The sequence below is a fragment of the Glycine max genome, chromosome 14 (genome assembly GCF_000004515.6).
Source record: "Glycine max cultivar Williams 82 chromosome 14, Glycine_max_v4.0, whole genome shotgun sequence".
Taxonomy (NCBI): domain Eukaryota; kingdom Viridiplantae; phylum Streptophyta; class Magnoliopsida; order Fabales; family Fabaceae; genus Glycine; species Glycine max.
This window is the reverse complement of record NC_038250.2, coordinates 8518252-8544131: the sequence shown is the minus strand read 5'-3', so window position 1 is coordinate 8544131 and position 25880 is coordinate 8518252. Positions and strand designations below refer to the sequence as shown.

At 32.3% G+C, this 25880-nt stretch overlaps 2 protein-coding genes across 2 annotated transcripts; one reads left to right on the top strand and one right to left on the bottom strand.

The window, feature by feature from the left end:
* Positions 1–2314: 2314 nt before the first annotated feature.
* Positions 2315–4798, top strand: LOC100806012 (uncharacterized). Its single transcript, XM_003544458.4, has 3 exons — positions 2315–2513; positions 3958–4380; positions 4495–4798. Exons 1-3 carry the CDS (start codon positions 2466–2468, stop codon positions 4705–4707), a joined length of 684 nt encoding a protein of 227 aa, XP_003544506.1. The 5' UTR covers positions 2315–2465; the 3' UTR covers positions 4708–4798.
* A 5098-nt stretch (positions 4799–9896) lies between these two features.
* Positions 9897–23881, bottom strand: LOC100814561 (CSC1-like protein RXW8). Its single transcript, XM_003545313.5, has 12 exons — positions 23421–23881; positions 21674–22032; positions 15493–15639; positions 14986–15049; positions 14678–14887; positions 13850–14035; positions 12507–12805; positions 11585–11861; positions 11162–11440; positions 10447–10680; positions 10185–10365; positions 9897–10101 (listed from the first exon to the last, which is right to left on the bottom strand). Exons 2-12 carry the CDS (start codon positions 21949–21951, stop codon positions 10004–10006), a joined length of 2253 nt encoding a protein of 750 aa, XP_003545361.2. The 5' UTR covers positions 21952–22032; positions 23421–23881; the 3' UTR covers positions 9897–10003.
* Positions 23882–25880: the final 1999 nt, after the last annotated feature.

Genomic DNA, 25880 nt, shown 5'->3' with positions numbered 1-25880 from the left:
AACCGTATAATTATTCTCATAACATTTTTGTTAATTATGATGGTGAATAAAATTCATAATATTGGTGTAATAAATTAAGAGAAGGATGAACGTAATTTAACATCATATTTATCTAAAATATTACAACTATATTTAATTTTATATCATATTTAATCAAATCCGTACCTTTTTTTTTTATTGAATTTGGGGTGACTAGGTGTGTTTTCGTCTGATTATGACACTAACTAAGTAACTATAGCTAGATGTGAAATTCTTCAATTTTCGGTACACCTTTGGACCTGACAAACTTGTTTCATTGGCCAATTCCATTTATTAAATTGTTTCAGAATGACTGCACAAAAATTCTAATACACAACAAAATTTCTTAAATTGTTTTGGACATATAGTTGTACCTTGTCCAATAACAAGACACCGACCTTCGCCCACTTTTTATTTATTTATTTCACGAATCATTGGCCTACTCTTTAGAGATAATTTTGTTAGAGTTAGATACACCTATTATGAATAACAAATTTTTTTAAATTTTTTTTTTAAATATAATTATATATCCAAAACTTAAATCTAAAACATATAGGATTAAATTAAAATAATTTTAATATAATTTATTCACATGTTTAGTCGTACTCCACTCATGCATATTTCTATGTCAAAGGCACAGATTCCAAATATTAAAATATGCGATGCCTTACGACTGTGATTCATAATAATGACTAAAAATGTATAATATGAAGACCTGAACTGATGGACCTTTTTTAATATATCGTCGATGGCGAAAGGTGCAGAATAGTAGAGGTACAAATATATAAGTCCGATATTTGTATCTATGTGACTATTTAATTGTTTTCTACGTGCAAAATTCTAATTGGTAAGTGATAGTCATGGATTGGATGCGTTTTGAGTTTATAGAACAAAGGTATAACATATTTTATTTGGCTGTTTAGCAAATTATATAAAGTGCACTTGAATTAAAATATGCATATTTAAGTTTCAATTCAACTTAAATTTGTAAAAGCAATTCAAGTTTTAATTCTACAAAACTAAATTTTAAAACGATTTTAATGTGCAAATATATTTTTAAGTAATCAGGAATATGATGACCAACTAAAAAGTAATTTGACACAAATAATTAATATATTAAAATTAAAGTTAAATTATTTAGGTACTACTCAAATTCAATTCTTAGTGAAAATAATTTTTATTAAGATATTATTTGTTTTCTAATCAAATTTTAGATTAGTTAATATCTTTTTTTTAATAAAGTATTTTTTTTTTTAAAAAGAATATATCACAACCAGAATTGAACTTACTCTTTAAAGTAAGTTTGAAGCACTCCAAACAAAAAATCAAATGTAGCATATTGGTGAGTTATATGAATGATTTTGTTTTACTCAAATGTTACTTTAAGTTTTTCTGGTGTACTCGTGTGTTAAAATATTGAATTTATCATAATGTTGATAGTGAAATTTGTTTTAAGATTCTCTAGTAATTTCCAATTGTGTTAAACTTGAAGTGAAAAAAAAAGTTAATATACTCTTTTTATTGCAATACATGGACATCTATCTCCTCCCCTAAAAAAGACACTGACATGCCTCTTTTATTTATTTATTTTCATTTTTTTAGGAGATGTATCTTTTATTTTATATACATTGAAATGTCTCGTAACTGAAAAAAAAAAAGTGTTCGTAACATAAAATTATCAAAATGTATTTTAGCTCTCTCAATGAAAATTCAGGTAAATTAAAAACAACTAGAAACTCCATGAGCAAAGGCTATAAATTAATGGGGAATTCTATTTGTATCATTCATGTTTTCTCTTCGCACTTACCTATATTTTTGTATTTTGAAAATTATGTTCTAAATATAAAAATACATTTAAAAAAATTAGGAGATATGTAAAGAGAAAAAAAATTAATTATCAATTTGGTCCTCAAATTATTTTAATGGTTCAATTTAGTCCTCAAATTTAAAAATAAAAAATCAATTTGGTGTTTAAGTTCTTAAGAATAAATTAATTTAGCCTCTAATTTTTAAAATTTTTAACTTCATCATCCAATTTTTAAAAATAAATTAATTTGATAATGATTCTTAAAAACGAATCAATTTAATTATTAAATTTTTAAGAATTTAAATATCAGATCAAATCATTTAAGATAATTTGAATATCAAATTGACTTATTTATAAAAATTTGAAGATCCAATCAAACCTTTTAAAGATTTAATTATCAAACTAAATTATTTAAAATAATTTGAAAATCAAATTGATAATTAGGTGAAAGAAAAAAGTTACAAATAAAATGGTCTCTTTAAAAAAAATAATTGAATGGGCCTCTTTGGTTTACGACGTTGAAGGTTGGCCTAATTGGGTCAGTCCCAAACCTGTCTGAACGCAAAACCCTAGCGCTTGATGTAATATTGCATCGCATTGCACTGAATTGGATTGGGTTGCAGCTGAAGCAACGAAGGATATGGCGATTCTTCCTTCTCTTGCAGTTCCTTCAACTCCCATTTCTCGGGTATGTTTTTATTCTATTCTATTTCTTCTTTTCAACTAAAACATCATCTCATGAGTAAATTACGTTAAATTATGTCTGCAATATCAATCATTATTCAAATTCAGCCTTTTTTTGTTTTTGGTTGGTTTTTTTCTTCTTAATTCCACACAAAATGATCCACTAGATTGTAATTAAGTCAATCTTAATTCATTGCATTATGATTATTTGTCCTTTTGTATAGAACAAAATTTGTGCGATTATACAGAAAAAGTAAATGGCCAGTGTGTGTTGTAGAACTAATTAGCTATTATTTTAGAAATCAGGACAAAGACTTGAACATAGAAATTCGTTTAGAGAGATACCCAAGTTTTGCTTTGGGCAAAAAAAACGTTTCAGGGGAAGAATGTAGACATAAAATTATAAAAGGGGTTCAGAAGGGATATAAATAGTGAAATGCCACTTAAGTTGAGAAACTCTCGAGATTTGAATTAATCTGAATAATGTGTCCTACTCTGATATGGTGAATAAGCTTAACTGAAACATGTTGGATGGAATGTATTGAGAATTTAATTTTGATACACTAATAACTGTTAGTGTGAAGATTTTTACATTATTAACCGACAAGATAATACTCAAAGTATGTCTTTTAAAGTAAGGGTAAAATATGTTTTAGGTCTGTTAATTTTTCAGTCAAAATTAGTTATAGTTCCTATACTTTAAAAACAATGACCTGGTTGAGGAGTTACTTGGAATGCTGTCAAGATATCAGTATCTTTGGTTTCATAGTCAGGAGTATAATAAGTCAATTTATAATCTTCAACATCAGCTTTGAACCCAACACTTGCTTTAATCTCTGTTTGTGATGACATAAATCCTTTCCTACAACTCATGAATTAAGAATTCTCGAAACAACAAAGTCTACTCGACATGACTTAGGAGTTAATGAAATCTTTCATTTCACAGGAATCTTTCCCAAATAATAAACTAATATTATCAATTAATTTTGATCATCGTATTTTTTTTATAATTGGTGAATTTTCTTTTTCTTTATGGATCTTAGGATATTAGGGAGAAGGACGAATTCACCATAGAAAATACAAGGACCAAAATTATCATTTTTAAATTATAGTGATTAAGATTAATTTTGTCCAAAATTGAGGGACCTAAAACACATTTTTTATTCATAAAGTGATTATCATGAAATTGAGGGACCTAAAACACATTGTCATTGTATTCTAGTTAAATCCATATAACAATTATTATTTTATAACTTTAAATGTTTGTGTTATCTCTGTTGCGAGTTGCTATCCATTTTTTTTGTGCAAGGGATTCCACTGAAGTTGCAGTCCCAAAAAACTTGTGGATTTTGATATAACATAACTGGATAAAATTTTTATAAATTTGCAGATTGACATCATCTCAATGCTCAGTCGTTTGTAGTGATTTCTTTCCTTTCTTGTGTCAGGTAAAGCTGTTTCAGTGCCAACCCTGTCAATTCCATAGATGCACAGAACTATATCTTCCCCATCAAACATATTATACTCGAACTAGATCAATTAAAGTATCAATGGCAGACCATAATGAGCCGAGTGAGGTTAAGATGCAGATTGGGATCATGAGGGAGAAACTTAAAGAAGCAATGCCAGTCTCAGTTCAAGAATTTCCTTGGAAAAAAGCTGAGCAAATACTCCTAGACAGACTACTTAATCTTGCACAAGAGACAGTGAAGTGGTCTCTTGTTTTGTTTTTCATCTTTAGCTCTGTATCGGATGTTGTATATACATTCTCCATAAACCGTGAATTGGTTATTCCCATTGGCCTCTTTGTTGGCCTTCTTGTGGCTGGTTTCTTGAAAGAGATATCGCAAGACTTGTTTCATAGACCCGAGGTATATTTTAAATTTGTTGTGTATTTCATCCACAGTTCCATGCTCAGTTGATTTGTTCCTATGTTTATTATAATCTATAATCTATTAATGAAGTTGCTTTTGCTGTGTCCACAGGAAAAGGATTTGAAATGGCATCTTCTGGGCATGTATTGCATTTTTGTGTTTGCCAAGTTTATGTCAACATGGTTTGCAACACTACCTCGAGTGTTTCTTTTGCATGTTGCAAATGGGGGACTGATACAGGCTTTGTGGCATTCGACAAATTTTATGGAAGATGAAAAGAACAAACAAGAAACTAGCAGTTCCTCTAGTTTGCATGCTTCATGATGGATGTATAAGTTAAGTATTCCAGCACATCTTTATGAGCAGATTGGGTTGTAATTTTCCATTAATATGTGGCCAATATGAGGTTTTTTTACTGGAGTGCACCTTCTCTCTCATTTATATATCCATTCTACATTAGTTTAAGAAAATATTTTCAAACTACACCATTTTTTTGTGCTTTACAGGAGTTGGGTTTTGCCACCCCGACTTCCCTTCTTCATCTTTCTTTTTATATATAAATTTAAATATTATATTATATAAAATTATTTTTAATTGATTTTAAAATTATTTATTTATTTAATTAATTTATATAATATTATTTTATAATATTACATAAATTAATTTAATAAATAAACGAGCAAGTAGAAAAAAATGTGAACTTTGTCGCTAACATGATTATAGCATAAACAATTGTCCTAATATAACTTCATCTTAAGTTTTTTTTTAGTCAAAATATGATTGTTTAAATATTTTATTGATAATGTATTATAATGTTTTTCTATAAATAAATTATTAAAAGTTTTTTAGTTTTATCATTTTTAATTAAATTTAATAACATAAACAAACTAATTATATTTAGTAAAATAAGTAAATTAAAAATTTTAAAATTCAGATTATTATACAAAATAAAGTTTATTATACAAAATTCAGATTTTAAAACATATATTCACCCAAAAAATATCTTAAATAATTTAAATAATGTAACAAAAATAATTAAATTTAATAATATCATTTTTTTAATAACAAAATTAATTTAATCAATAATATTACATAAATTAATTTAATAAATAAATAATTTTAAAATCAATTAAAAATAATTTTATATAATATAATATTTAATTTTAATAATATTTAAATTTATATAAAAAAATGAAAAAAGAAAGTCGGGGTGACAAAATCCGATTCCCCTAAAGCACAAAAAAGTGGTGTAGTTTAAAATTTTTTTCCCAAACTAATGTAGAATGGATATATAGATGAGAGAGAAAATGTATTGCAGTAAAAAAAAAACCTCAATATGATCTGGTAACCTTCCTGTCAGTTTCTGCCATGCTTCACGAATATCATCTAGCAGCAACTAACCACTCTCAATCATCTTGCACATGTTAAAGTGGTTATTCCTTAGGTTTAATTATAATTTTGGTTTTCTAATTTAATTTACAAGTTCAATATAGTCCTCTTATTATTAAAAGATTCAATTAGGTTCTATGATTTTTAAAAATAATTCAATTAGGTCCTTTATTTTTAAAAGTTTCAATTATGTCCCTTATTTTTTTAATATGAATTCAATTTGGTCCTATTATAAACCAAATTCACTCCCATTTTTCAATATTTTCAGAGCAAGTAAAAGAAAAAATATCACCAAGTTGAACTAATTTTAAAATAAAGAGTCTAATTAAATCTTTTAAAAGTAAAGGAATTAAATTGAATCATTTTTTAAAATTAGAGGACTTAATTGAACCTTTTGATAATAAGAGGAACAAATTGAACCTTAAAAATAAATTAGAGGACTAAAATGGTAACTAAGCATATTCTTTATGCTTATTCAAGTTATAAGCATCATGTAACAAATAGTAGATGAACAGCGACTGATTCTGTTGTGCCTGTGGGCATAACCATTTAACTATCAAGATAATGTTTTTTGTTTTCGTGCAACAAATTGTAATTTATTCAAATAAATATTTCGTTCAGAAAAAAAAATGGACGAAGAAAATATGCACAAATTTCACTTGAGAATAATTCATAACAAAATGGTTTGCTACTAGTTTGAAACCTGTTAATGATGACACATTTGTCCTATATGAAAACCTATAAGTAAAATGGTAGCATATAAAAAGTTTATGCTCCTTTTATCAACAGATTCAATTCAAGGGTCACTAAATAGTAAGATCGTGCTAATAAAATAATTGGATAAAATTAATTAAAAAGAAAGTTTTTGCTGAACATAAATGTTTGAGATATCCAAAATAAAACTCTCTACATTTATCGGGGATAATAAATATATGATTTAAATATGTTTTTAATCCTTTAAAGTTGGATAAAAAAAAATTAGTCCTTCAATTTCAAAACCGGCTCTTTTAGTCCCTCAAAGGCTTCTTTTTTTTTTTTTTACCAAAATAGATTAAAAATGAAAATTAATTATCCTAATTTGTTGTCAAGAAAGTATTTAATAAAATAGGTGATTTTTGCAACCTAATACATTTTATCCTGTTACTTGTTTGTCCTAAAACAAGAGGTGTCATCATATAAATGACTAGATCTCATGACACATATAAAATAAAAAATTACTTATTTTACAAGTATTTTATGTCAACTTGATTAATGCTAAATTAAATAAAAATGTGCTTATAAATCTACCACTAAATAGGAACCCGCATAAAATAACAAAAAGTAAGAAGGTGGGTGGCACCTCCTATATTTTTAGGTGCCAAAAATCACTCATTTTACTAAATCTTTTTTTGACTAATCTGGTAATTAATTATAATTTTTAACCCATTTTGATAAAAATAAATAAATAAAAGTCGTCCCTCAGACATAGAAAATATTTTTATTTTTTTTAGTCCTTTTCCAAAATGTCAATAGCATGTCTCAAACAAGGAATAATTGTATGTATTTTCTGATGATTCTAAACCTTCGTAATCATTTAAAACAAAAATAAAAACATGAAAATTTCTGCTTTAACTTCATAAAATCCCTAAACCCAATATAATCCTCACTCAAATTACCTCCATCAAGATACCTAAACTCCATAGGCAAAAGCAAAGCTCAAGAAAAGAAAATTAGATCTTAAACTCAATTTGTGGCTTCGTATATTATTTCCTTATACTATACAAATGAAGGACCAATTTGATAATCTCACAGCACAAAAAAGGCTTTGCCTAACAGTATGATATGCGTCAAAGGAGGTGCAGTCTATGTTGTTGTTTGTTGAGTCGTGATTGGTTCATATGGTGATAGCAGTGCCGATGGAAGTGGCGGCAGGGCAGGGCACATCGGCAAAACTGCAAAAGCATGGCGGGGTAGGTGAGGATGACAGGGAACCTATTGAAGACGTAGGAATCGATGGAGATGAAGGAACATCCCACATAACAGTCCTTCCCCCTCACTCCACCGATCAATAGATCTGCTACAAAGGTTTCAGGAAACGCCGAGATCTGCGACCTGAAGAAGAAATCCCCGTTTGGCTCGACACCTTCCTTCCTGTGTGTGGATTGGAGCAAGGGTCAGAGATTCTAAATAAAAGATGAAGGGATTTTTGAAGTTACCAAGTTACGGATTGATTTTGAGTTTTAGAGATTTCTAAGGTTAACCAGAAATTTTCATGTTTTTTTTTTAAAAAAAATTTGGTTTAAATGATTTTGACTATTTTGAACCATACAAATCACATTTCTAAATTTTAATTAAAAACATTTAGGATCTTGTTTGAAAAACATGTGCTAATCACATTTGAAAAATGACTAAAAAAGAGTATTTTAAAAAAAAATTGAGAGGTAAAAAAAATAATTTTAAAAATTTGAAGGATAAAAAAAAACATGATTCTTAAAACTAAAAATATATTTAAATCTAAACATAATACAATTTAATTTACTGAATTCATTTTTTTACATATATTTGACATAATATATAATAAAGTTTAATTTACTGAATTTGTTGGGGGTTGTTACAACCAAAATGTAAAGAGAGCATTAGCTTGACCTCACTTATATTTTGAGGACCGTCAATTTACATATCTATACACAAAATGGGTATATTTTTCGAGTAAAAGTTTAGAGGAGTCAATCTTAGTTAATGATTAATTTTCTTTAATATGCATTCTCATTTCATTCTCTCTCTTCCTTTTGCTCGAAGTAATATGCAATGATATTTATACAAAATGGGTATATTTTTCGAGTAAAAATTGAGAGAAGTCAATCTTAGTTAATGATCAATTTCCTTTAATATCGCATTCTCACTTCATACTCTCTCTTCCTTTTGCTCGAAGTAATATGCTAATGATATCTAAAGTAATTATATTTGCATTTTGGTTTTTTCTTCTCACTTTTTGTTTTCCCATCACATTAGCTACCACATTTATATTTTTTCTTTTCTATCTATCTCTCTTTCCTTCACCCCAATCCACCTAAAAATGAAGTTCACACTTTTTTTTATCAAAAAACTCTTTAACAAAGGTGGGAATATTTCATTGAATGAGTAAAAGATGATAATAGTGGATAATATAAGATGAGAGTAAATGCATTAAACAAAAGTTAACACCTTTCTTTTTATCGGCAAAGAAATATGTATACTTATAATATTAGAACACAAGAAGGCCATTAAGTAATAACAATTAGCTATCACAGTACCCTGTCTGAGATGCCCTATCCCAACAAAACAACCGACATAAGATCTTGAATCTTAAGATATGCACACAAGTTGCATATAAGAAGATTCAAGACACAAAAGGCATACACATGTACACATAAACTACAGAAAAGCAAAGAGTTCCAATCCTACACTACAAAATGGATTGACTGCTATACCCCCTATCCCCGACATGCACGTATCCTGCGGCCAGACCAAAGCCAAATAAGACTACAACTGAGTACACAAATCAAGTTTGATAACCCCACATCCCTCCACAAAAGCTTAAGAAAATCTCTCCAGATTATATCCTTAACTTGCAACAAATCCCCTTCTACCATAAAGCTGAAAACTCCACACCTCTGTCGCAGCCAATATTAAACACGAGATATCAGTAGTTGAAGATGAACATCCACAGTACATGCAACAGTATTTGATTGCCACTGAGAGAAAGAGTGAGAAAAGCCCTCTGTTCCTAACCTTCAGAGTTGAGCCAGGACCACGCCAGAAACTTGGTTTCCTCTAGCAATTTATCTCCATCAAAGCTAAAGCAATTAAATACCCAATCATTCCTATGACATTATATACTCCAAACTATGACACACCAGATAATCTTCCAGATTTCTAATATTATTTGACTCAATACGCAAGGCAATGTTGCCAGAAGTGAGTTTCCACGGAGGATGGAAAAACTGTACAGATACCAAAGAGAGAATACCACTGCCACCAAATGCATAAAATTTTCGGGCATACAGACAGAATATGATGGATAGATCCAACCACATCACAGCCAAAAGGACAATTACAACTAATTGAAAATCATTTTAAAAAATAATTACAACTAAAAAAATTTATGAACAATATATCAAGAGACTTTCATCTTCATCTATAATTGATTAACTGTTCATGCATCGGCACACCATGATATTCTTATTCTTATACAATGTACAATTCTGAGTACTCATTGCTTTACACCAAGTACCGATTTATCTGAACTCAAACTCAATGAGCGTTGGACAGGCCGTGGTCTATCTTTTTGATTAATTTCCTTTTCATTGCCTGAGTGAAAAGCAAGCATTACTGAGTTATTAAACATTATCAGAAAAGTGAAATCACAAGGATTGTATGAAAGCAAAGCAAACCTTTCTCCATATCTTCTGATGAAGATGGACTGCTATCCTTGTCCTCATGAAGACTGACACATTTGGCTTGGCTTGTGGAATGTGGCATTAAACTGGACTGGTTGTAGGCTGAACACAAATGTTCATAAATTTCTTCCACCCTTCCGCAGTGCTCATCTCTCCGATCCAAGTCAATAAGAATCTAAAGCAAGCTTAATTAGTTTTAAGGGGTTGAATGACAGACAAGGGGTCAGGATAGGGGCAGCGAGAAAGGGAGTTTTACCTGTGCTGAATTGTTCCTAAATACTGGGAGAAACCGTTGCCTACAATACTGGTGAAATAGAAGTGTACCAATCAGCAGAGGAATGGTGAATCCAGATGTAACTGATGAGCGTTTGAGTCCAAACACCCCTAGCGCTATAAGTTGAGAAAATAGCAATGAAAAGACCGTTGTGTTGTGAACAATGGGCCAGTACTGTCCCCCACTATCGTATTTTGTAATGTATACATTGATAATCTGAAGAGAAAAAATATCTGTTAAATGGAAGCTCTTTATGAAGGTTAAAAATAAATCAAGGAATCACTAACATAGTGTTTAACTGAAAGAAATCAAGAGGATGGGAGGGATTATTTTGAAAATACTTTGTTTATTTCAAAATTTAAGAGGGTTGGGCAAGTTAACTTATAATTTTGAAATTCGTCCAATATTGGGGCTCTTAATTTGGCTTCCTCTAATATTGGACGAATTTGCAATCAGTAGACTCACCTTCTTCCCCAATAACTAATCACTCAAATCATAAAAAATTGTTAGGAAACAATCACTAATTTGTATGGCTAAGTCTATTAGATATTAACACCTAAAATAAAATATAACAAAAGAAACAAAAGCATCTCGATACACAAATTAGGTTAATTTTTATGCATAAATGAAGTAATTAAATGCAATAAACTCCATAATGAGGAAAAATACAAGACAAATACCTGATAGATTTACTAACCTGGTTTCGATAAACAAGGTAAGCAATGAAAAAGTAGATCAACAAGAAGGGCAACATTAAGGGTGCCAGAATAGCACAAGTGAACCCAAGGAATCCAAACAGTAAGATTCTTGGAACTTCTGTATGGTACGGAAAAGATAGGCTGCCATCAAGTGCATCTTCCTTAAGCCTGAGTATGAATCTCTGGAAAAGATTGCATAGTAGAGGGAAAATTTGCATAACTTCAACTGCCAAACTTGCCCAACCAGATGATAAAATGTAAGTTGTGAAGAAAGTAGCCTGCATACATCCAAGTGCATAAAAAATCATTTCAACAATACAACACAACAATACTCCATAACATGTCATATCCAAAGAATAAATCTAAATATAGGGTAAGAATTCAAAATTCACGCTATTCTTGTAGGAATTAAGATGCATCACCTGCAGTGGCACTGCCTTGGCAAGCTGGGCAGGCAGATCTGTTACACTAGAAAAGACTAAGAGCTGGCTGATTACAGAACCAGTAAATACATTAACAAAAAACACGTTCCAGATTGTGAAGTACAAGACTTTAAAACATGCACTCTTCTTCCTTTCACTACGGGAAATAGAACCCTCCACAGAAGACAATAGAATCATCACAGGTGGAACTGCGCACAAAAATAAAACCAATATCACACTTGGCAGGTAACCAGTCACCACCTGATTCACAAATTTCCTGCAAAAAAGAGTCAATTTACAGTGAACTTTATAGCATTTTAAAGTTAATAAGTACCTACCTAACAATTCATATCCCATGACTGAGTTCTCATATATTAGCTTATTATCATTTCAAATTTAACAAGAAAGCATGACATGTAAATACAAAATTTTTGTATTGCTTCTGTGAGAAATTATAAACTAAAAAAAGGTAGAATAAAAGGACAACCAATGAGCAACTTGTATGTGAATACTGACAATATCACTTCAAACAAGAAGCAGACATAATAATAACCAAAAGCTTGATAAAATATCAGATTTAAGAGCTTGGGAGAGTTCCAAATAATTTTTTCTTTTCAAATACTTAGTTTATGAATAATTGGCCACTCAAGTGGTTACACATGAACTACTCTCTCAACATAGTTCACTAGTTGAGAGGCTACTTGTTCCTAAACTACAATCAATTTCTTTTTGTAATTTTCACTAAAATCTTTATTGCTTATTAAAATGAAGTTGTACATTCATCAAGTAAATTAATGCACTAAGTCACATATTAAAATGAAGCTTTGCATACAAATTATCATGCATAATTCTTTCTTTCAAAATCCTGATTCATATAGAAGTCCATGACATTAGTCCCTTAATAGATGCAGCAACATCTTACTCTTTAAGTATCCCTGTCAGAAAAGGGAACATTTTCTGAAGTTTGTCTAGTTGAGTCAAGCCTTGTACAAATGTAACAGGGATAAGGAACACAAGCATGAAGGCAACCGAGGCCACAAGGGTAGCTATCTTACGGATCCAAAGTTGCCTATATGGTATGCAAATATTGGACCAATATACATCATGTGGTTCAGGAGCTACGTCTGTCACCCATAACATAGGGTTTGATGTCTGCAGTACCTGTGCAGCCGTAAGAGCAGCATACCGACTTTTAAAGAACACAAAAGCAGCGGGACATTCCTGTATCAGAAATCCAAACATGAAGCACAAATTAGTGGACACAAAATTTGTTGACATCACACAACCTGAAATATTTCTACAGCAACTAAATAAAAATAAAAATTGTAATGGCATAGATTTCATTACCTGGCATAACAAATCATGATAATAATACTATAAGCACACAGAAGAACAGAACAGAACACTATAATGACACAACATAAAATTATTCCAACTATGACTGCTTCCTGTGTGGCTGATACACAATAACACAAGTAGGAAACATCACAAATAAAATTTGAGATAAATTCAGAACCAAAATAATAAGATTGAAAAAGTCACAAATCAATCCAAAATATATACTGAACTTTCAAACACAAAAAACAAAGATTTCATATATTTTTCACCATGTAGGCATGCACCACATCAATCAACCTAGTATAATTGTTCTTCTTGGAATGCTAATTTTTCCAGCTATTAAGTAGCAACAAGAATGGTTCTTTTATCTCTAACACACCCACTCACACAGGAATCATTTAGATAAGAAACATGGACAATGCAGACTCAGATTACCATGCAATCATGTTTATTTACTTTCTTTTGCATGTGCTCATATTGGATATTAGTTACAAATAATGGGTTCTGCAAGGACCTTACTCTAGCCCACTTGACAAAAAGGCTCCAATACCATGGCAAGTACCAATTCATTTACAAAGCTTAAACCATTAGGTGTAGCTTCAAGAATGATTTTTATATCTCTAATGGACCTAATAGAATTCAGCTACATCAATGATTATTTGTTCGTCTATGTCACACTAGGAACTTGCTTATCAACATTCTAATTGAAAGGTAACATATAATACTTTTGATTTTGAGGCTTTGAAAAACTTCTATAGGGAATTAGTTTCAATTAAAATTTCCCTGGTTTACATTGGCTACATGTCAAAGAATGTACCAGAGAGAATATATTTAAATTTACAAACAAGGTGTTTCAATGTCAAATCAGGAAAAAGGAAGTTTACATTGTGTCATGACTATATAAACCAGTCCAGCCAGAAAAATTACCTTTTTTCCTGTATCTAAATGCAAGTCATTGTTGCATGTTCTCCCATGTGTACTACCCGTTTCAGTAGAAATCTTCTTAAAAGAAAATGTTGGTGCTCCATAACAGCAACATTTCGTAAAACTAGGCTTACAAGTCTTTTCCAATGAAGCATCTCTAATTACCTTACATATATGTTCAGCATCATCCTGGGGGGAGAAGATTAAAATAAAGTATAAGTAGCTGTTCTGGCAACAAGAGTTGTAAAAGTTTATATCATTGAATAAAATAATAACTACAGACTTGAATAGTTGAATGTCACAACAATATCTCCTAGTATACCACATAACATATCTCGTCTTTTCTTGTGTGTCCACGCATCTTAACATGCTCTTTTTTTTGCCACACCCACTTTTTCTTCTCTTGTCCCTTTAAAGCCCAACATTCATTATCATAGAGTATAACTAGTCATATATTGGTACAATAAAACTAAATGTAAAACCAGGCATGTCAAAATGAGAAAGGAACTTCCATTTCTGCTAAAGAGAATTCTAAAAATTTTAAAGTTCACTACGGAGAAAAGATACAGATACATTACCAAATCTACCCAATAAAGATAGAGCCAGAAAATGAAAGAAATGTAAATAATCATTTCCATAATAAACATGTATATCGGTTATATGTACCTTGAACCAAGTAATCATCTTAGACTACTGAAAAAACACACATTGACAGTTATGACTTCAATAAGTGATGGTAATCTAAGCAATAAACTTTACATAAGTATAAAATTGGCAAACAGTTTGATGCTTAACTGACAACAAAAAATTTAAAGGAGTTAAGAAGCCCACCTTCAGTTTTTGAACTTTACCAGACTTATAAATCATTTGGTGTGACAAATATGTTGATGCATGGTAATATGAGAAGAATTTTTTCACGGTTTCACAGTATGATTCTTCTGAAGACCAGGGAATTGATCGGACAAGAATTGTAAAATGACTTGGATTTGGAGGTGATCCAATAATATGTAGTAGCCTCAAATTAGTAATACTCTTATATTCCTAAATATAAACACCAATAAATCAATATTTAAGAATTAGCATAGTAAAACTAAAAAGAGGTAGAGAAGTTTATCTTGTAGATAAATTCAGATCCTTACAAAGTAAAGAAGAGCACAAGCTGATAATGTTATGATGTATAGTGCAAGACAATGAACCCAAAGCCTGATGACATGCAAAAGAATAAAAACAACATATAAGTAACTAGTATGGAGGTGTACCACTGAATAAAGCCATTAATTACTACTTTATTAACATCTTAAAATTAAAAAAAAAAAAAAAGCTAATACATAAAGGTGAATGACTCGGGTCAATAGAAATTCAAATTTCAAACAGTTCATTTTTTTTGTTTTGGAGGAAAAAAGACAGCACAAATAAACTTCCCATTCCCCAATATAGAAAAGTTGGGTAGTTTACTCAGCCATGGGAGGAAAAGTCTAATGAGAAAGCAGATCCACATTTTTCTTTGAGAGCATTGTTCATTCCTGATTATGAAAATTCAAGTAACCTAGGAAAAGTCTATTGTATTTCTCAACTTGTACACTTTTTTGGCTATTTCTAATTAACATAATTTACACTTCCATTGAAAAATAAGATATAACTCATACCACTTTGATCCTTCTTTGACATTCTCAATGGTAAATACTTCCAGCGACTCGAAAGGTATATTCTTACGCATTCCGCCCATACCATTGTAATTTACAGGAAGCACCATAACAGTGCATATGGCAGCAGCAATGGAAAACACTTGAATACTGAAGTAGACAATGGCAACATTACAGTTAGTAACGCCACAAGATGGACAATCAAATTTCCTTTAGGCATAATTTTTATTTGATATACTGTATGATGAACTAATTTTGATTTGAATAAAAAAATGGAGCTGAAACCAAACACATAAAAACCAAGGCATAACAAAAGCTGCATATGGTAATTTATCATACTCAATAGAAAACTACATAATTTTATAAAGGACAAAATGCCCGCTCACACTTAGCTTCATTAATTTGTTTTGGTACTTCATGGATACTGGGTTACCTATATCAATTATATTTAGTCAATAGTATTAGAGTATGCTGTTAGTCAACTGTGAAAACAGTTCTGTAAACTAATTGTAATGGCTGTTAGCTTATGCTAACAACACCTATCTTAGAGTTGGTTAGAATCAGTTAAAATCAGTTAGGTTCTGTTAGTTAGTTACAATTCTGTTACAATAACAGAACAGAGGTCTATATATATCTCTTTTATAACCTTCTGTAATTAAGTTTTGATAATCAATAAAATTAGCCTTTATGCTCAACAAGTTTTCTCTTCCTTCTCTCACTCTCAGTTTATTCAACATGGTATCTAGAGCCATTTTTTCGAATTCCTAGTTCCTTTACAAGGTCCAGTGTTCTGTGTTCATGGGTTCCGCTCCTTCCAGTTCAGTTCCTCAATCATTTCCCAACTCTGTGGCTGAAAAACTTGATGATTCCAACTATCTTCACTGGCATCAGCACGTTGAACCAGTTATCAAGTCACATAGATTGCAACGTTTCATGGTTAATCCGATTATTCCTCCTCATTATCTCACAGAAGATGATCGTGTTGCTGATCATATCAACCCTGATTATGAAGCCTGGGAAGTCCAAGATCAAACACTCCTGGTATGGCTGCAGTCAACTCTTTCTAAATCAGTGTTGTCGCATGTTCTTGGTTCATATCATTCCTATCAAGTTTGGAATAAAATTCATGAGCATTTTAGCCTTCACATGAAAACTCGAGCACGACAACTGCGCACTGCCATGAGAGCAATTACTCTTGACAGCAAAACAATTGAGGAGTACTTGCGAAAAATCAAAGGGTTTGTGGATGAACTTGTTGGTGTTGGTGTCCCTGTTCGTCATGAGGAATATGTTGACGCACTGCTTGAAGGACTGCCATCGGATTACGCGTCGGTGGTTTCTATTATCGAAAGCAAAAAGTGAACTCCGTCCATCGCAGAGATTGAAGTGTTGCTCTACGGACATGAAACTCGACTCATGCACTACGACAAGAAGCACAGGTGATGAACTCTGCTTCGATGAATTACATGCAAGGCTATTTGTATCCAAACACCTATAAAAAAATTGGTGATTCTGGTGGTTCTCGCGGTGCATATGGTCCTGGTGGTAGTCGTGGTGCCTTTTCGGACCGTGGTGCGGGCCGTGGTGGTGGTGGCTCCAACCGAGGTCGTGGTGGTGAACGATTTGCAAATTTTCAATGTCAAATATGTCTCAAATTTGGGCACACAGCTAATGTTTTTCATTTTCGGTCTGATGTGACCTTCCATCCTCATGAATCTTTAACTTTCATTGATCCACTACATTACAGCCTATCCCATACTCTACTGGTTCAGTCAGAACCTCAAACACCTGGGTTAATCCGAATTCTAAGAATTCTGGTCCAAGTCATAGTCAACCCAGTGCCATGCTCACTAGTTCAACCTCTCAAGGGAATGGGCAACCTGGTACCACCTGGATTCCAGATTCTGGAGCCAGCTTTCATGTAACTTGAAACTCACAGAATATTAAACAATTCACTCACTTTGATGGACCAGATCAAATATTCATAAGCAATGGTGAAGGTTTGAGTATTTCTAACACTGGTTCTGCATCATTTATATCTCCTAATGATGTTGGCATAACCTTTAAACTTCACAAGTTACTACATGTTCCTTCAATTTCGAAAAATTTGTTAAGTGTTAGTCAATTTGCCAAAGATAACTCTGTTTTCTTTGAACTTCACCCTCATGTATGTCTTGTAAAATCTCAGGAGACCAATAAGATCTTTCTTAAAGGAGTTGTTGGTGCTGATGGACTTTACTCCTTTCATAATCTTAAGCTTCAAAAGAGTCCTTCACTGTTGATGTTTGTTGTTTCAAGTGCTGCCTCTCCAAGTTCAACTCTCACTGTTAATAATAATAGTTCTACTATAATGTCTGATTTTGTTTCTTCTTCTCTCAGTATTGCTAATCTCTGGCATGCTAGGTTAGGGCATCCTAATGATCATGTAATGAAACTTGTTCTCAATCATTGTAATACTTCTTCATCAAATAAAAATTCCACAGAGTTTTGTGCTTCTTGTTGTATGGGTAAATCTCATAGATTACCTTCTCATACTTCTACTTTTGTCTATTCTCCTTTAGAGCTCATTTTTATAGATTTGTGGGGACCTTTTCATATTACCTCACATTCTGATTATAAATATTATGTCTCTTTCATTGATGCTTTCTCTAGGTATACTTGGATATATCCTATAAAGTCCAAAGCTGAAACCATGTCTGTTTTTCAAACTTTCAAGTCCATGGTTGAACTACAGCTTAACCTCAAAATCAAAAGTGTCCAGTCTAATTGGGGAGGTGAATACAGACCCTTTTCCACACTTTTAGCCTCTTTTGGCATTTCTCACAGACTTATCTGTCCTCATACTCATCATCAAAATGGTGTGGTTGAGAGAAAGCATAGACATATAATTGATCTGGGTCTCACATTGCTGCATCATGCATCTTTACCTTTGCAATTTTGGGATTATGCTTTTACTACATCTATTTATCTCATTAACAGGTTTTCCACTACTTCTCTAAAATTTGTCACTCCCTTTGTTAGCTTGTTTAAAAAGGAACCTGATTATTATTTTCTTAAAACTTTTGGGTGTGCATGTTTTCCTTTATTGAGACCATATCATACACATAAACTGAATTTCCATTCTCAAGAATGTTTATTCCTAGGGTATTCCTCTTCCCACAAGGGTTACAAATGTTTATCTTCTTATGGTAAAGTGTACATTTCTAAAGATGTTTTGTTCAATGAGTTAAGGTTCCCCTATTCTGATCTGTTTCCCACTTCTACTAGTTCAGTCAGTAACCTTGATTCCTACTTTAGTCTCAATCCAAATCTTTCTCCACTCTTTATCTCTTCCGTTTCTCAAACATCTCAAGTGTCTGATACAGCTTCTGTTCCCCTTGTTCCTCTTGGGTTTTCTCCTTTATCAACTCAGTCTTCTGGCAACACTGAGTCTGTACCTCAAAATTCTACTTCCACTGTGTCTGTCTCTGTTCAGCCTGTCAATTCAAACTCTACCACCCTTGCTTCATCCTCTTCAGAATCTATTTCTGTACCAGTCAATACTCATCCTATGCAAACAAGGTCTAAGTCTGGTATTCACAACCCTAGGTTACATCCTTCTCTGTTTCTTACTCATTCTGAGCCTAAAACTGTAAAACAGGCTTTGGCAAATGAAGATTGGCTCACTGCTATGCGACAAGAGTATAATGCCCTGCTAAAGAACAAAACTTGAGACTTGGTATCATTACCTCCTAATAGGCAAGCTATTGGTTGTAAATGGGTTTTCAGGGTAAAGGAAAATGCTGATGGTTCCATTAACAGGTTCAAAGCTCGATTGGTAGCCAAAGGATTTCATCAAGTGCATGGTTTTGATTTTCATGAAACCTTTTCTCCTGTGATCAAACCTGTTACTATTCGGATCATCCTTACTTTGGCTTTGTCTCATGGGTGGAAATTATTTCAACTTGATGTCAATAATGCTTTTCTGAATAGGTCACTTGAAGAAACTGTTTTCATGACTCAGCCTCCTGGTTTTGAAGTTACAAATAAGTCATTGGTATGCAAACTCAACAAAGCCATTTATGGCTTAAAACAGGCTCCAAGGCAGTGGTTTATCAGGCTAAAATCTACTTTACTGTAGTTTGGTTTTATTGGAAGCAATAGTGATTCATCTTTATTCATTTTTCGCCAACAAATGAATGTTGTTTATCTCCTTGTCTATGTGGATGATATCATTCTAACAGGTAGTTCACCTTCACTAATACAGCAAATTACATACAAGTTAAACACTGCTTTTTCATTCAAGCAGCTTGGTCATCTAGATTATTTCCTGGGTTTGAAAATCAAGAATCTACCCAACAGTTCTATCCTTATGACTCAGACCAAATACATTAGAGATTTACTTCACAAGACTAACATAGCTGAAGCTCACTCTATCTCTTCTCCAATGGTATCCAACTACAAGTTGTTTCGACATGGTGCTGATGCTTTTCATGATCCAACCTTATACAGGTTTGTAGTTGGTGCATTACAGTATGCTACCCTTACTAGACCTGAGATCAGTTTTGCTGTCAACAAAGTTTGCCAATTTATGGCAACTCCTTTGGATTCTCACTAGACAGTGGTAAAAAGGATATTAAGGTATCTGAAGGGCACTTTGTTTCATGGTTTGCTTCTTCAACCTACATCTGTTACAAAGCCCTTAGTTATTTGAGCTTTTTGTGATGCTGACTAGGCATCAGATGTGGACGACAGGCGCTCTACCTCAGGGACTGCTATTTTTCTTGGTCCAAACTTAATCTCTTGGTGGTCTCGAAAGCAGAAAGTTACTGTCAGGTCTAGTACAGAAGCTGAGTATCGCAGTATAGCTTAGACTTCCACTGAATTAACTTGGATTCATACTCTGCTAACAGAATTGCAAGTTTCATTCACTACTCCTGTTATTTTTTGTGATAATCAGAGTGCAGTTTCTATTGCACACAATTCAATTTTTCACAGCCGTACCAAACACATGGAAATTGATGTCTTTTTTGTGAGAGAAGATTTTGGCCAAGCAGCTTACTATTGTCCACGTTCCAGCTCTAGATCAGTGGGCTGATATTCTCACCAAGCCTCTTTCTGCATCATGATTTGAAGTTCTTCGAGGAAAACTCAATGTGAAGAATGTTTCTCCTGAAAACTCTTCCCCTTAAGTTTGAAGGGGGGTATTAGAGTATGCTGTTAGTCAACTGTGAAAACAATTCTGTAAACTAATTGTAAGGGCTGTTGGCTTTTGCTAACAGCATCTATCTTAGAGTTGGTTAGAATCAGTTAAAGTTGGTTAGAATCAGTTAGAGTTGGTTAGGTTTTGTTAGTTAGTTACAATTCTGTTACAATAACAGAAATGAGGTCTATATATACCTCTTTTATAACCTTTTGTAATTAACTTTTGATAATCAATAAAATTAGCCTTTATGCTTAACAAGTTTTCTCTTCCTTCTCTCACTCTCAGTTTATTCAACAAACAGCAATCTTGCTTCTATCTCTGAGCACAAATCTCAATTCTTGTTATTGACATAAATTTTTAAGCAAATGCCTTCTTATGCAGGCACAAAACCATCAGTAAAGGTGATAGATTAATAGATGAACATTTGTCATATTATATGATATCACACCATAAAATTTATTTAAATTATAATTTAAGTATTTGTTCCATTCCATCTGACAGCATAATATGCAATCAAGTATCACTTTTAGATGAATATTCTATTTCCAAGCTAGTTTCAATGTTTAGATGCCTTTTAACCCAAAGGGCTCAAAAGAGTGACTTTCATGAGAATTTGTTTCTGAAGCAAGGTAAAATCATTTACAAAATGATAACATTGAACAACACAATTTGCATGTTAATTAAAACTGACCAGAGAGGTTTTAATGGTGAACAATGCAGGTGAGATGTCATCAAATATATACTTCTTACATGTATTCGTAGAGACATCAATTGAATCTAGACTATAGAGAGTAGACTGAAAATATCCATTAGAATGAGCTTAATAACATTTCACTTCTACTTAACTAGGTATCAGAAATCTTGATAGTTGATGGGCATCTGAAGATTTCAGATTAAAAAAATTAACAGATAAGAAAACAATTCACTCTAGCACACTGTTATTATTATAGCACAAGGCACACAGATAAAACTATTCAAATCTTGGAAGGATTGAACAACCTGAACACAAGTATCCTCACGAAAACCACAGCATCCAAGCCACCAATGGCCAGTATCTCATCCTCAGATGTTTCCCATGCTTTCAATATCCAGCTAGGGGAGGGAACAAATCTTTCCAAGCAGAGATCAATGCGTCTTGAATGCTGAGAGGCTAGTCTCCTTCCAAAGTACACATTAACATTGCTGGGTTGTTTTCTTAATACAGAATAAAATGAAAAGAGCACCACACACACAGCAATATTAATTCCAGCAGAAGTTAAAAGAGCAGCAATGTCCATCCCTGCTCACTGTACTTCAAAACTTGATGCATCTCATTACCCGAGAAGAAAGACATTTGAAATCCAAACCATACCCATCACCTGAAAGTGTATATATTCCAAACAATGTCTCCGTCAGAAATGTATTTCTTTGGACAAGTACAGTAATGCAACATTGAAAAATCTTTTCATTTAATTTATTAAAGTGCAACAGGATTTCTGTCTGTAACTATGAGATTTTTAACTATGCCACAATAGGCAACAGTACAGAGACGCAAAGGATTGAAGTGAAAAAAGGATAATTCACTCGAAAGCTTTAACAATAACAGACCCACTTGCTGAGAGTTAAAGAAGTAAAGTTAAAAGAACCAGAAACTAGAATAATTTACTTTGACATTCTACAGTCATGACTCAGGAAGATACATTATACACATGCATAAAATTTATATCACAAAGTATAATGTTTCAACATCCTAACAGTCCACCATGCAGCTTGCACTTGAGAGAGAAGAATTCAAAATAAGAATAATATGCATTGGTGGTGACATTACATTGGCAACAACATTCTTACTCAATAACCCAATCCAGCTGCAAGTTATGGAGGATTCGATGAGAGCACTATGCACAAGTATGCAGAGTCGCTTGGCATCAAGTTTCACAAACTTCTCAATCCCCTTTTCCAACTTCCCAACAGATACCACAAAAAAGCCCATTTAAAAGTTCCATTTAGAATCACTATTAGTTGTAACTCACTATTTGAATTGATTTAAAAATCACATCTCAACTTATTTTTTTAAAAAAAGACATCCGATTGATTTACACATAAAAAAATTCTAATGTTCTTCGGAACACAATAAGAGTTAAAGACAAATTGAATTGGTCTTATATCGGCCATTTTACTTAATTAGCCTTACTACAATAAGTAGATGACCTAACAAATAAGGGGAGAAGAAGTCAAATCTAACAACTAAAACTAAATTAGATCAATTCACAAAATATTTTATCCCAAACACACTCCTAAATGCTCAATTTTACTAATTAATAAATCCAAAATCAAATTCGCAAAACCCTGCTCAGTTCCCATGCTGGAGGAGATAAACTTGAATAATGTACAAAACTAAAACACAGGATTCAGAAGCCGGAAAAAAAAAAGAGCAAAACCAGTTCAGTAAATATCAGTTCCGCTAATTAGTTGAATCAAACAAACTTAAGATTCTAGAGTTATCTGTCTAAACAACAAGAACAGATTCACAATTTCATACACATCGCCAAAACAGATTCAAACTAACAGCTTTTAAACCAAACACAATAATAAGCACACAAAAAAGTTCGAATCAAACAAAACTCCATAACAACAAATAAACAAAACGGAAACTGTTAACTCTGAATGAATCGATAAAAGAGACAAAACCGAAACGATTCTAGAAGAAACTAACAATCTGAATCCGAATCCGAATTAAAAGTCAAAAGAACAAGGAAGCATAATGTACCAGCACAGCACAGGAATGCACAATTCGTCGACGAAGATGGATCAATCAGCGAAGCTTGGTAGAATTAATAGAAGAAGCGACAAAATGCTGAATTGAAAAGCAAACCACGCTTAAAAGTCAAAACTCGCAGAGCAATGCCGCGAGCCTTGCTTCTACTTCACAATGACGTACGTTTAATAATATAAGGCAAAAGTATCGATTCCACGGCAACGAACAAAAAAGGAAACCCTAACTTTTGAGGTTTGTTTGGTTTTGTTTTTCAGTCACAGTGCATTTTTGTTGATTCCTACTCTTTTTTCTTTTTTTTTTTTCTCTTTCTCATTCATTTTCTTTCTCAATTGCCTTGCCAGCGAACACGCAATTAGTTAAAGCGTAGACATAATAATGATTAATCATAATCACAGAAAAGCCACGTTATAGTTATAAAATAAATGGTTTGATTCATGAAATGAATCATACAAGCATGCATATGGTGATTGGTACTTGTTTGGTTTGAAAGAAAAAGCGGGAGTAACGGATTCGCCACGTGGCGGACACCGAGGCGCCAACCTCTCGAGCGCGTGATGCAGAGCGTGTAACCGCTTACGAGAGCTTTTTCCGGATACGCTGCGTCGCGGATCATGACGCAGCGCTACGCCAGCGCGGGCGAGGAGCTGCCACGTGGAACGTGATGAGAAAGAATATTGGTTTCTTCTAGCTGCTGGCGTTGCTTAACACTTGTTGGGTAGGATTTTTTAATCGCTTAACTAAAGACGTAGTGGGATTGAAAACACGTTTGGTCGGTTGATCTGCGCCATACACGCTTTCTTTGGGCCCACTGTTGAAGAAATTGGACTAAATGGGCTTTCGTGTTCGTCTAAAACTCTCATTTCAAAACAATTCTTTTTGTTGTGGAGATTTCAAAACAATTCTGGAAAATCATGGAACCCAATATATAGTTTTTGGAAAAATATTTACTTTTGTCCTTCAAATTGTGAAGCAATTTGATTCATCACAGATACAAAATTTGGATTTATTAATCCGAATGTAAAAAAAAATGCAACATAGAGATCTGTGTATAATTTAATGATAAACTAGTCCTTAAATTTTGTAACTTAATATCAAATTATTTTCAAAAAATACATTTTATTATCAAATTCATCCTTAAAAATTATAACTTAATCATAAAATGATCTCTCAAATTAAACCATAGAACTCATTTGTTACAATTTTTACACATTCAAAAATTAAATTTAAATTTTCTACATTTTGGATATCAATTTATCATCATCTCACATTTTCAGCCATCAAAATAGATTAATTTTTTCAAAGTATATATTTTTTAATTAGAGTATCTTCTGGTCAAAAGTCTGAGATTAATTGTTTGAGTTAATGAAATTTATTTAAAAAATTGTCATTTTTAAACAAATATTTTTAGTTAGATATTTAAGTAAAATGATTATTTGTCAATCATATGTATTGTATTGAATATAATAATTGATGGAAAGGAGCTGTGAATACATGTAAATTGGACTTGAAGACAATTTTTTGTATATTATATTTGTCATTTTACAACAAAAAGATTGATAAAAAAAATATGGAACACAATATTTGATGGGGAAAACTCTGGAGGAGATATATACTTGGATGGATTATTTGAGGACCCTTTTTCATACGTGTCTTTGAAACCTTTTTATATGGGAATAAATAATTATGGCTGTTCAGCAAAAACCATGTATATTATGAGTTCATTGAACAATATAAACCATTTATTCAGTGATTGGGTCGTTGAAAATCTAGGGAGACATGCAACAATTGTTTTCTATTTTTGGTTTCGGCGTTAAGTCAAATATAATCAACCCATCTGTCTCAAATGTGCTTAAATTTCTTATTCCCAAAACCACACCCTACCTTAAAGCTCGATTCGTCAAATATTATCGACCCACTATAATCTGTGCTTTCCCAAGACGCAACCAACAGCTACACCACTTGAAATACAGGGTGGTTTGGTGAATGTTAATGAGAGTCGAAGTGTGGATGGAAGTGAAGAGTAGCATTACTATTTTGTCAATTTGATGGATGGAAATCAAAATAGAATAAAAGGCTGGAAATTGTTTCAGTTTGGAATTGAACTCCAATCTATGTAGTGGTCCATTTTTGCTCAAGTATTGGAACAACCTAAGTTATAAGTGTCGATGGAAGTCTATCTTGACAAGAATAATAACACATTCTTTAATATTTTTTTGAATATACTTTTTTATGATCGACTAAAATTTATTGAAAATCATAATTTTTTTTTAGTTTAATTGGTTTAATAATTTTTTATTCTGATTTTATAGTTTTCAATAAATTTTAATCAACAATAAAATATATATTAAAAGAAATATGTAAAAAAAAATGTGTTATTAACCTTTCTGTAATATACATTGGTAAACAGTAAATCACACATAGCAAAAAGTTACTCTGTAGTTATATCAAGAA